Source organism: Chrysemys picta, chromosome 9 (assembly GCF_011386835.1).
Source record: "Chrysemys picta bellii isolate R12L10 chromosome 9, ASM1138683v2, whole genome shotgun sequence".
NCBI lineage: Eukaryota > Metazoa > Chordata > Testudines > Emydidae > Chrysemys > Chrysemys picta.
In genome coordinates, this window is record NC_088799.1 from 32,502,741 (window position 1) to 32,515,997 (window position 13,257).

Sequence of the window (13,257 nt, forward strand, 5' to 3'; positions counted from 1 at the left end):
ATTTAATCAGTCAGGTAATTGTTGTATTTTAATTTGATTATGGATGAATATTATAAATTCATATAAATTTATTTTATAAATATTAATATTTATGTTAATATACATATTTTCTATTTGCCTGAATGAGCAAATTGAAAAAAAGTCTGCAATTTGGTGCTTGTGGAACCTAATACCAACTGAACTGCTAGAAAATCCTGAGAGCTATAGTGCTCCACATTGTGCCTCTGGCTTCGTGCCCTAGGGCAGGCAGCTCATACTATACTGATACTATTTCCCACAATAGATTGGTCTTGTTCTTATAGATTCGTTCATTTAAAAAAACAAAACAAAACACTAAGGACTTGTCTACATGGGGAAATTGACCAGAATGGCATTTGAGGAGTAAACTATTCCAGAATAGCTCCCCTCTGGACATTCTTATTCCAGAGTATAGGAATACCTTTTCCCAATTTCCTTTAATCTACAGGTAAAGGTAAATCAGAAGAAGGCCCCTTCTTCTGGTATTAAAGTGTCCACACGGGAAGCTATTCTGATCACTATCCCCATGTAAACAGATCCTAAACTTCTTGGTGGTGGGGTGGGCTGGAGAAAGAGAGAGAACATGCTATCTTGTATGTACAGGAAAGCTCTCAGATACTATGGTAATGAGAGCCATGTAAGTACCTAAAGAGATACATAGCTCTTGTTGATGTGCTCTAGCCAAGAACCCAAAATAAATTCCAGTGCAAAAGGACTGGACCATGCTTTATAAAGTTTAAGGCCAGATCATCTAGTCTGACCTCCTGTATATCACAGGCTCCAGCACTCACACACTAAACCCAGCAACCAAAATGAAACCAAGGTATTACAGCCCACAGGAGTCTAAACAGTTGTGTATCACAAGCAGAGAATAGGAGGGACTGAGGTGCACCAAGGTCCCCACAATGATACAGAATTGATTAAGTGGGCTATATCCAGATGATCCCAGCAAGTGACCTGCACCCATGCTGCAGAGGAAGGAGAAAAACCCCAGAGATCATTGCCAAACTGGTCTGGGGGAAAATTCCTTCTTGACCCTACATATGATGATCAGTTAGACCCTGAGCATGCGAGCAAGAATCACCCAGATTAGCACCCGAGAGAGAATGCTTGGTGCAATCTTAGAGTACCAGCCCACCCTGTCCAGCATCCCATTTCCTTCTGTAGTCATTTCTGATATGACAGAGGAAGGAGACCAAACAAGCCCAAAGCCCAACCAAAATAGAATCATAGAATATCAGGGTTGGAAGGGACCTCAGGAGGTCATCTAGTCCAACCCCCTGCTCAAAGCAGGACCAATTCCCAGCCAGGGCTTTGTCAAGCCTGACCTTAAAAACCTCTAAGGAAGGAGATTCCACCACCTCCCTAGGTAACCCATTCACCACCCTCCTAGTGAAAAAGTTTTTCCTAATATCCAACTTAAACCTCCACAACTGCAACTTGAGACCATTACTCCTTGTTCTGTCATCAGGTACCACTGAGAACAGTCTAGATCCATCCTCTTTGGAACCCCCTTTCAGGTAGTTGAAAGCAGCTATCAAATCCCCCCTCATTCTTCTCTTCTGCAGACTAAACAATCCCAGTTCCCTCAGCCTCTCCTCATAAGTCATGTGTTCCAGCCCCCTAATTATTTTTGTTGCCCTCCGTTGGACTCTTTCCAATTTTTCCACATCCTTCTTATAGTATGGGGCCCAAAACTGGACACAGTACTCCAGATGAGGCCTCACCAATGTCGAATAGAGGGGAATGATCACGTCCCTCGATCTGCTGGCAATGCCCCTACTTATACAGCCCAAAATGCCGTTAGCCTTCTTGACAACAATGGCACACTGTCAACTCATATCCAGCTTTTCGTCCACTGTAACCCCTAGGTCCTTTTCTGCAGAACTGCTTCCTAGCCATTCGGTCCCTAGTCTGTAACAGTGCATGGGATTCTTCCGTCCTAACCTCATCAGGTTTCTTTGGTCCAATCCTCTAATTTGTCTAGGTCCCTCTGTATCCTATCCCTACCCTCCAGCGTATCTACCACTCCTCCCAGTTTAGTGTCATCTGCAAACTTGCTGAGAGTGCAGTCCACGCCATCCTCCAGATCATTAATGAAGATATTGAACAAAACCGGCCCCAGGACCGACCCCTGAGGCACTCCACTTGAAACCGGCTGCCAACTAGACATGGAGCCGTTGATCACTACCCGTTGAGCCCGACAATCTAGCCAGCTTTCTATCCACCTTATAGTCCATTCATCCAGCCCATACTTCTTTAACTTGCTGGCAAGAATACTGTGGGAGACTGTATCATAAGCTTTGCTAATGTCAAGGAATAACACATCCACTGCTTTCCCCACATCCACAGAGTCCGTTATCTCCTCATAGAAAGCAATTAGGGTAGTCAGGCATGACTTGCCCTTGGTGAATCCATGCTGACTGTTCCTGATCACTTTCCTCTCCTCTAAGTGCTTCAGGATTGATTCCTTGAGGACCTGCTCCATGATTTTTCCAGGGACTGAGATGAGGCTGCCTGGCCTGAAGTTCCGCGGATCCTCCTTCCCTTTTTTAAAGATGGGCACTACATTAGCCTTTTTCCAGTCATCCAGGACCTCCCTCAATCGCCATGAGTTTTCAAAGATAATGGCCAATGGCTCTGCAATCACATCCGCCAACTCCTTTCACACCCTCGGATGCAGCGCATCCGGCCCCATGGACTTGTGCTCGTCCAGTTTTTCTAAATAGTCCCGAACCACTTCTTTCTCCACAGAGGGCTGGTCACCTTCTCCCCATACTGTGCTGCCCAGTGCAGCAGTCTGGGAGCTGACCTTGTTCATGAAGACAGAGGCAAAAAAATCATTGAGTACATTAGCTTTTTCCACATCCTCTGTTACTATGTTGCCTCCCTCCTTCAGTAAGGGGCCCACACTTTCCTTGACTTTCTTCTTGTTGCTAACATACCTGAAGAAACCCTTCTTGTTACTCTTAACATCTCTTGCTAGCTGCAACTCCAAGTGTGATTTGGCCTTCCTGATTTCACTCCTGCATGCCTGAGCAATATTTTTATACTCCTCCCTGGTCATTTGTCCAATCTTCCACTTCTTGTCAGCTTCTTTTTTGCGTTTAAGGTCAGCAAGGATTTCACTGTTAAGCCAAGCTGGTCGCCTGCCATATTTACTGTTCTTTCTACACATTGGGATGTTTTTTTCCTGCAACCTCAATAAGGACTCTTTAAAATACAGCCAGCTCTCCTGGACTCCTTTCCCCCTCATGTTATTCTCCCAGGAGATCCTGCCCATCAGTTCCCTGATGGAGTCAAAGTCTGCTTTTCTGAAGTCCAGGGTCCATATTCTGCTGCTCTCCTTTCTTCCTTGTGTCAGGATCCTGAACTCGACCATCTCATGGTCACTTTCTCCCAGGTTCCCATCCACTTTTGCTTCCCCTACTAATTCTTCACGGTTTGTGAGCAGCAGGTCTAAAAGAGCTCTGCCCCTAGTTGGTTCCTCCAGCACTTGCACCCGGAAATTGTCCCCTACACTTTCCAAAAACTTCCTGGATTGTCTGTGCACTGCTGTATTGCTCTCCCAGCAGATATCAGGGTGATTAAAGTCTCCCATGAGAACCAAGGCCTGCGATCTAGCAACTTCTGCTAGTTGCCAGAAGAAAGCCTCGTCCACCTCATCCCCCTGGTCTGGTGGTCTATAGCAGACTCCCACCACAACATCACTCTTGTTGTTCACATTTCTAAACTTAATCCAGAGACTCTCAGGTTTTTCTGCAGTTTCATACCGGAGCTCTGAGCAGTCATACTCCTCTCTTACATACAATGCAACTCCCCCACCTTTTCTGCCCTGCCCGTCCTTCCTGAACAGTTTATATCCACCCATGACAGTACTCCAGTCATGTGAGTTTTCCCACCAAGTCTCTGTTATTCCAATGACATCCTTGACTGTGCCAGGACTTCCAGTTCTCCCTGCTTGTTTCCCAGGCTTCTTGCATTTGTGTATAGGCACTTAAGATAACTCGCTGATTGTCCCGCTTTCTCAGTCTGAGACAGGAGTCCTCCCCTCTTGCACTCTCCTGCTCGTGCTTCCTCCCGGTATTCCATTTCCTCACTTACCTCAGGACTTTGGTCTCCTTCCCCCAGTGAACCTAGTTTAAAGCCCTCCTCACTAGGTTAGCCAGCCTGCTTGTGAAGATGTTCTTCCCTCTCTTCGTTAGGTAGAGCCTGTCTCTGCCTAGCACTCCTCCTCCTTGGAACACCATCCCATGGTCGAAGAATCCAAAGCCTTCTCTCTGACACCACCTGCGTAGCCGTTTGTTGACTTCCACAATTCGACGGGTCTCTATCCAGGTCTTTTCCCTGCACAGGGAGGATGGACGAGAACACCACTTGCGCCTCAAACTCCTTTATCCAGAGCCATTGAGGAGAAGGGAAAAAAAAACAAAAAAATCTTCCTGACTGTCTGAAGCCCTTGTGCATTTATTCCCTTAACATGGAATTTAGGTGTTGCATAGGGCCTAGTTCACCAACCTTGCAAAGAGTTGGCTTTCACCTAGATAAACTTCAGAGGGAGGGTATTTTATATTCATAGCCTACTCCCAGGCCAAAATCAGCAGTGTGCGTATGTGTGCATCCACAGGCTTGTCTATGATGGGGGATCCCCAGCAATATTAATACTTGAGTTATGTAACCCTTCTTATATTCAGAGCACTTCACAGATATTATCTAGTTAATCTTATCAGATCTTCAAAGTAGGTAAATAAAGAGTTTTCGCATTTTACTTGTGGGAAAGTTGAGACACAAGTTACGTTGACTTGCCCCAAATCATATACTGAGTCAATGTCAGAGCCAGGATTAGAGCGCAGGAATTCCCAGTTACCATACCTATGCTGAAGCCAGTGGACCACACTCGCTTTTCCAAACTGGGCATCTCCATTTTCTTAAAAGCAGACTTCTGCAAACACTTATGTGCTTAATTTTGAAGTCACTGCCAGTATTCACATGCTTAAAATTAGGCAAGAGTGTAATTGTTTGCTGGATTGAAGTCTGAGTCTCTGCTGCTTTTTAGAACACTTCCTGGGTAGCCAGTAAGGCAAAATTATATTATTGAAACAGAGTCTTTGTAAAATGCAATTAGTATTTATTTGCTCCTGACAACAAGTATTCAGACATCATAATCTTTAGCAATGCAGCCAAATACATAATAGCTGAGTACTTATTTTTGGATAACTATAGTGGACTATTATATACATCAGAAATATTTATAAATAGTTGATTTCATGTTTTGAATAATTTACAGAGCATGTGCCCCAGAAGAAACCACATTTCACTTACTGCACTTGTCATTAATGAGAGAATATATTGACTATGAATTTTCACCGGTAAAAGTAAGTATTAATGGAACCATGGGCAAAAGACGTTAAAACTTTGTATACAAACTTGATCATAAAGCTTTTCTTATTTTTTAGGACAAGATTTCTTTTCAATATGACATTGAAAGGATAATAGATGATTGGATCTTAATGGGGTTTCTTGTAGGCAATGACTTTATTCCTCATCTACCTCATTTACATATTAATCATGATGCGCTGCCACTACTTTATAAAACATATATGGCTATCCTGCCAGAACTTGGAGGTAAGTAATTTTAAAAATATATTTAATCAGAAACATACTTATAGTTCTGGAACAGAAATCAAAGGAAAGGTTAAACTGAAGTGTTGCCTATATAGACCTTACTAGTATAACAATATTGTTTGATAGTACTTGCTGAAGTGTGAGCTAGTCAATTCTTCTTCGAGTGCTTGCTCATGTGTATTCCACAGTAGGTGTGCATGCGCGCCACGTGCACCGGTGCCGAAAGTTTTTCCCTTAGCAGTACCCGTAAGGGGGGAGCACCGCTGCGACCCCTGGAGTGGCGCCTCTATATCGCGCTATAAGGGGAGCCGCGTGCTCCCCCCACCCTCAGTTCCTTCTTGCCGCCAGTGAAGGTGCGTTGGAACTTCTTGCTCCAGCTCTGCTGCAGCCTTTCCAGTTGGTCTTAGTGGTACCTTTAGCTAGTTATTAGTAGCTCGTAGAAAGTAGTTTTTCAGTTGTTATTGTGGGCCCGGGGCATGTCCTGTGCCCTAGGCTTCAAGTCGTGCGACTCCTGTCGCCGTTCCATGCCAAGGAGTGATCCGCATGCTGAGTGTCTCCGCTGCTTGGGCGAAACTCATGTGAGTGAACGTTGCAAGATCTGCAGGTCTTTTAAGCCACGAACTAAGAAGGAGAGGGACATCAGGCTTCGCGCTCTCCTCATGGAATCAGCGCTGGCTCCAACTTCGGTACGCCAAGTGGACTCGGCGCCAGGCACCGCATTGTCGGTGCGCAGCGAAGCCCCCTTCCCCAGTCGGCATCGCTCGCCTTCCAAGAAGCAAAGGAAGAGCTCGACTTTGCAGCGGCGCCGTGAGAAGGCGTTGGGCAGCCCTCGGTTCCCCCCGGGCTCAAAACCTCCGACTCGTGCTGAGCAGAGTAGCCCAGCAGCGTCAACACGCACCTCTCTTGCGGTCCCGATCCCATCAATGCACGCAGTGACAGGTCCACTCGCAGCTCGCGTCCACCACCCTCGATGCCAGCCAGGTTACCCAGTTCGGTGCCGCCCGGGCAGGAGTCTCAGGGTCCCTCCACGCCATGCAGCAGCCGGCGCAGGCACTGAGATAGGCGTCAAAGGCGCTCCTCTTCACGACGCAGCTATCGCAGCCAGTCTCATTACGACCAACGTCGACGCTCCCACTCGAGCTCCCGCTCTGTCAGACGTCACACACGGGGCTCCCGCCGCGTGTCATCGGCCCACGGCACCGCAGCTCCAGCGCCGAAGCGAATCTTGGAGCAGTACTTCCGGGGGGTACCGGTCCTCGACGTCGAGGCACCGGGGGGTACCGGTCCCGGCATCGTAGGCACCGTCGCTCCCACCGCTCCTATGGTACCGTTCGGTTGGTGGTGACCTCGGCCTCGGCACCCAGACACCCTCGCTGGGCCGTACTGATCAGCCGGACCAGATAGTGCCACCTGGCCCGCAGCATGGATAGTGGCAAGGAGCCCCATGGCAGGGACAATGGTGTCAATGGGCACCGTAGCCGCTGATGCCCACCCAGGCGGTAACCCGCTCGGTGGCCGGGGCATCTGAGGCCCCGTCGGTCTCGCTATCTAGGCCAAGGCACACATCGACAGATCATGAGTCGTCAGCTCCGTGCTTGGACTCCGACCTGGGGGTTGATCCCCCGGCACCGGCTGTGGCCCACAGCCCCGTGCCGGCCTCCTCTCCTGCACCGGATGATACCATCATGGCACCGCCCTCTGCTCCACAGGAAGACTTCAGGGCGCATCAAGACCTGCTAAAGCGGGTGGCGTCGAGCCTCCAGCTGCAGGCTGAGGAGATGGAGGGCCCATCTGATTCCCTCTTTAATGTACTGTCCCCCTCGGTGCCGGACCATGTGGCTTTACCCCTTCACCAAGGAGTAGCCAACATCTCCAATGCCCTGTGGTTAACTCCTGCCTCTCTGGCCCCGATTTCCAAGAAGGCTGAGAGGAAGTATTTCATGCCGGCCAAGAACCACGAATGCCTCTATTCTCACCCGGCACCTAACTGCCTGGTGGTGGAATCGGTGAACCACCGGGAGCAGCAGGGCCAGCCCACGCCCACCCCCAAGAATAAAGATGCCAGGAGACTAGACTCTTTTGGTAGAAAACTTTACTCCTCTTCCAGTTTCCAGCTCAGGGTGGCCAACCATCAGGCCTTACTGAGCCGATATGATTTTAATTGATGGGAGTCCCTGCCAAAGTTCGAGCCACTCCTCCCAGAGCGTGATAGAAAGGACTTTAAGGCATTGATGGACAAGGGGGCAACGGCAGCCAAAGCAACCCTGCAGGCAGCATCGGACGCGGCGGATACGGCAGCTCACTCGATGGCCTCCGCGATCTCCATGTGCAGGGCGTCGTGGCTCCTCCTGTCTAGGCTTTCGGCGGGGCACTACTGGACTCCTTAAGGGCCATAGCCTCTCTCCCAGTGGGCAAGTTTGAAACCCTCAAAGGTCTCATTGCCTTGGTCTCGACTTTTCTGGTGACATCCAAGGGCGTGCCTTCAGATCCTAGGGCACATGGCGGCGTGCAAGTATGTGGTCTGCCACGCCAGGCTCCAAATGAGGCCCCTCCAGCTATGGCTAGCCTCCCAGTTCTCCCAGGCCCGGGACGGTCTGGACAAGGTCCTCACGGTACCGACCCGGGTAAACGCCTCCCTACAATGGTGGTCCTTCCCGGGCAACATGCTCCAAGGGTTCCTTTCCGGGAGACAGCCCCGTCAATAGACCTGGTGTCCGATGCGTTGGACTTGGGCTGGGGAGCCCACATAGGGAACATGTAAACCCAAGGGATGTGGTCAACCTCAGACCTGTCCCTCCATATAAATGTCAGGGAGCTCAGGGCGATACGGTTGGCGTGTGTAGCTTTTGTCACGCAGTTTCGCGGCAAGGCCAGAGTCCTTACGGACAACACTGCCATGATGTTCTACATCAACAGGCAAGGTGGGTCACGGTCCTCGGCCCTCTGCCGGAAAGCTCTGAGCCTGTGGGAATTCTGTATAGCCCACGACATCTCCCTGAGGGCTTTCCACCTACCAGGCGCCCGCAATACACAGGCCGATTGCCTCAGCAGGGTTTTCTTCCCCCATTACGAGTGGTCTCTCCACTCGGAGGTCACTCACCGGCTCTTCCGAGAGTGGGGAATTCCCCACATGGACCTGTTCGCGACCCGCCAGAACCAGCGTTGCCCCCTGGTTTTGTTCCGGGAGGGGGGAGGTGGTTGGGAAGGGACGCGATCTCAGATGCCTTCCTCCTGCAGTGGTTGGACCAGCTTTTCTATGCTTTTCCACCATTTCCCCTTATAGGCAAAGTCCTAGAAAAAATGAAAACAGACAAAGCGTATCATCCTTATCGCCCCAGCCTGGCCCCATCAACACTGGTACGGAACCCTACTGGACCTACTGGCAGGCCTTCCGAGGAGGTTGCTGCTACGCCCGGACCTCCTCTCCCAGGATGGGGGCCACCTCCTTCATCCCAATCTGGCCGTTCTCCACCTGACAGCATGGCTGCTCAGTGGCTAGACGAGGAGAGGAGGTATTCTGAGGAAGTCAGGCAGGTCCTCCTGGAAAGTAGGAAGCCATCCACACGCTGGACGTACCTGGCAAAGTGGTCCCGATTTTCCAGGTGGGTGGGGGAGCGGGGAGTCTCCCCATCGTCTGCACCGCTCCAGCTTATCCTTAGGACCCAAGGGTCAGGGTACGCTTGGCGGTCATATCGGCCTTCCACCTGCCGGTGCAAGGGCACTCGGTCTTCTCCCATACTATGACCTACCGCTTCCTGAGAGGCCTTGACCGTTCATTCCCGTATGCTAGATCCCCTGTACCGCAATGGGACCTAAACCTGGTCTTGTCCCACCTCACGGGGCCTCCCTTTGAAACCTTGGCCACGTGTTCCTTGTCTCACCTCTCATGGAAGGTAGCCTTCCTTGTAACAATCAAATCGGCCCGACGTGTCTCAGAGCTCAGGGCCTTGACCTCGGAACCTCCATATATGGTCTTCCACAAGGATAAGGTCCAGCATCGCCCACACCCTGCATTCCTCCCGAACGTGGTCTCCGCCTTCCATATGGAACAGGCCATCTTTCTCCCCGTGCTCTGTCCCAAGCCCCATTCCTCCAATGAAGAACGCTGCCTTCACACTCTTGATGTGCATAGGGCGCTGGCCTTCTACCTGGATCGGACTAAACCGTTCCAAAAATCCTCACAACTCTTCGTTGCCTTGGCCGAGCGTATGAAGGGGCAGCCCATTTCCGTCCAGCGCCTTTCTCGCTGGATCACCTCGTGCATATGCACGTGCTATGATCTGGCAGGGGTTCCCCCGCCACTGATCATCAGGGCACACTCAACGAGAGCTCTGGCCTCGTCAGCTGCCTATGTAGTCCATGTCCCTATCCAGGACATCTGTAGGGCTGCCACCTGGTCTTCAGTTCACACATTCACTGCGCATTATGCAATCGTCTCCCAAACTAGGGATGACACCGGGTTTGGCAGAGCGGTACTGCGTCTCGTGAACTCCTGCCCACCTCCAACAGATATGGCTTGGAATCACCTATTGTGGAATACACATGTGCAATCACTCAAAGAAGAAAAGACAGTTACCTGTTCCGTAACTTGTGTTCTTTGAGATGTGTTGCTCATGTCTATTCCACACCCCACCCTCCTTCCCCTCTGTCGGAGTTGTCCGGCAAGAAGGAACCGAGCGGGGCGGGAAGCGCATGGCTCCCCTTATAGCACGATATAGAGGCACCACTCCAGGGGTCGCAGCGGTGCTCCCCCCCTACGGGTACTGCTAAGGGAAAAACTTCCAGCACCGGTGCATGTGGCACGCGCACACACCTACTGTGGAATAGACATGAGCAACACATCTCAAAGAACACCAGTTATGGAACAGGTAACAGCCTTTTTTTTTTTTTTTTTTTTTGTATCTGATTCCATGGGTATTAACACTTTTTCACAGCATTACTGTTTGTTGCTATTGGCCTGGCAAGAATAAAAAAAAGATCCAGAAAAAGTATGGGACGGGGCAAAGACCGCAATGATATGAGTGATGTCTCGTATTGCTTTCTCACTGATAAATCTGTGAGCTACCAAAACTTTTTGTCACTTGCCCCAGAATGCTTACATGATACATCAGTTTTATTACTGATATCTTATTATTTTCAAGATTCCTTTTTATGGGAGAGCTATATTTACTTTTTCCAATGTGGCTGTCACAAGTTATGAAGTCTATCCATTAACTGTAGTTTTTGAGATTATTTGTTTAGTGGGTAGCATGGAGAAATCACAGGTAAATATGTAGACTTTAGATGAGAGTATTGTATCCAATCTGTATTGGGAGAACAAAGAAAGTATTGTATAGCATCTTTAAAATATTAAGAAATTGCAGAGGGTTAATGGAGTTTCAGGCCTGTAGTGGGACAGTGGATGGAGAAAACTGGATGGGGTATTGGGTGAAGAGAGGGAGTTTTCTATGGAAACTAAAATATGAAAGATTGTAGTGTCTAGGTTTCAGTGGGAGAATATTCAGGTGGGAATGTTCAGTTTCAATCCTATATGCACTAACTGGTCATCAGTTAACAAATTATTATGAAGAGTTTTAGAATGTACATTAACTTCAGTTGTTTGAAAGTAAGGACAGTTAATTTTGTTGCTGTTAGATTTGATTGACATCCTCAGCAGATGTGTTAGAAAGCTTTGCAATTTTACTGGAGAAGATTTTATTGGGTATCTAAAAGGGGGGTATTATTGCACATAGAACTTTAATGTAAGTCTTTAAATACATACATGATTTTTTCCCCAATAGGCTACATTAATGAAAGTGGGCATCTGAACTTACAACGCTTTGAGAAATATCTTACAAAACTGTCAGATGTAAGTAACCTTTATTTGTACTGTGTATATATTATAGGGCTGCCCATCACTATAGTGTCTGAGTGCCTCATACTTTTAAAAATACGCAATCAAAATACAGTCTTCATAGCAAGTTCAAGCCTCCTATTTTGGACAAAAGCTGAAGTGCATTCACCCAAGGAGCTATCTCACTGCTGCGTAGAAGATTAAATCTATAGAACTCTTGACAATTGGCATCAGCTAAGAATCTGCCCCTGAATCTTTTACAGAATGACTCTATGGAAACTTATATTAGTTGAGGATCTGTCCCTCAGTTTTACACAAAAGCCTTATTTAAATATGCCTTGAACTTTAGCCAGGAAAGCACCATACTCTAGCTCTGATAAACCACTAGATGGAGCAAATTCTGTAGATGAGGACCCTGCTGCCAGTTGCACTTTTGTCACACAATCCAACCAATTGCCATCTGATCTGATTGTCATAATAGATTTTGGGGAGAGAGGCAGAAAATTAAGTAATTGGCTTTAGATTATAACCATTATCTTATATTGCACCTGAAATCAAATGGGGAATCAGTTTAGAGTATGGAAGTGTTAGATGCTCACAAAGATGGGCAGCAGCAGTCTGCACTAGCTGAAGCAATCCAGGTGGCTTTCAAGAGCCAGCCCCATTATGGTACATTGCAGTAATCTGTCCTAGAAGTGACAAAAGGCATGGACCATATCAATGTGGATAAGGGGTTATCTGCACATGAACATTTGACCCAAAAACTATTGACATTCTATAATGTACCTAGACATAAGATGGTACATTATCTCACATGGGTGAGATTCCAGAGGACTGGAAAAGGGAAAATATAGTGGCAATCTATAAAAAGGGGAATAAGGACATCCTGGGGAATTACAGACCAATCATCTTAACTTCAGTACTCGGAAAGATTATGGAGCAAATAATTAAGCAATCAGTTAGCAGACACCTTGAAGATAATAAGGTGATAAATAATAGCATGGATTTGTCAAAAACAAATTGTGTCAAACCAACCTAATAGCTTTCTTTGACAGGGTAACAAGCCTTGTGGATAGGAGGGAAGTGGTACATGTAGTATATCTTGACTTTAGTAAGGCTTTTGATACTGTCTTGCATGACCTTCTCATAAACAAACTAGGGAAATACAACCTAGATGGAGCTACAATAAGGTTGGTGCATAACTGGTTGAAAAAACATTCCCAGAGCTATCATTGGTTCATACCGATAGGGCATAAGGGCATATCGAGTGGGGTCCTGCACGGATTGGTCCTGTGTCTGGTTCCATTCAATATCTTCATCAGTGATTTAGATAATGGCATAGAGAGTATACTTATAAAGTTTGTGGATGATACCAAGCTGGGAGGGGTTGCAAGTGCTTTGGAGGTTAGGATTAAAATTCAAAATGATCTGGACAAACTGGAGAAATGATCTGAAATAAATAGGATGAAATTCAATAAGGACAAATACAAAATACTCCACTTCGCTATATTGAAGGAGCAATCAGTTACAAAATGGGAAATGACTGCCTAGGAAGGAATACTGCAGCAAGGGATCTGGGGGTCACAGTGGATCACAAGCTAAATTTGAGTCAACAGTGGAAAACTGTTGCTAAAAAAAGCAAACATAATTCTGGGATGTCGTCTCAGGAGTGTTGTAAGCAGGACACAAGAAGTAATTCTGCTCTGCTAGAAATGTAAATATTCGTTTAAAAAGTTAACCATTTAAACTATTAAAATTATGTCATTTAAATGGTTAACTGA

The 13,257-nt window shown here is 47.5% G+C and overlaps 1 protein-coding gene across 7 annotated transcripts in view; it reads left to right on the plus strand.

Moving 5' to 3' along the window:
* The window catches only part of XRN1 (5'-3' exoribonuclease 1), an 84,129-nt gene that overhangs the window by 12,546 nt on the left and 58,326 nt on the right, over positions 1-13,257 (plus strand). For all 7 annotated transcript variants that reach the window (XR_010590362.1, XM_065556912.1, XM_065556913.1 and 4 more), the window contains exons 7-9: positions 5,306-5,393; positions 5,475-5,643; positions 11,424-11,491. Coding sequence is in view for 6 of the 7 variants with exons in the window: in XM_065556912.1 (XP_065412984.1) it covers positions 5,306-5,393; positions 5,475-5,643; positions 11,424-11,491 (325 nt within the window). In the remaining variant the exon portion in view is untranslated. The remainder of the gene's footprint in view (positions 1-5,305; positions 5,394-5,474; positions 5,644-11,423; positions 11,492-13,257) is intronic.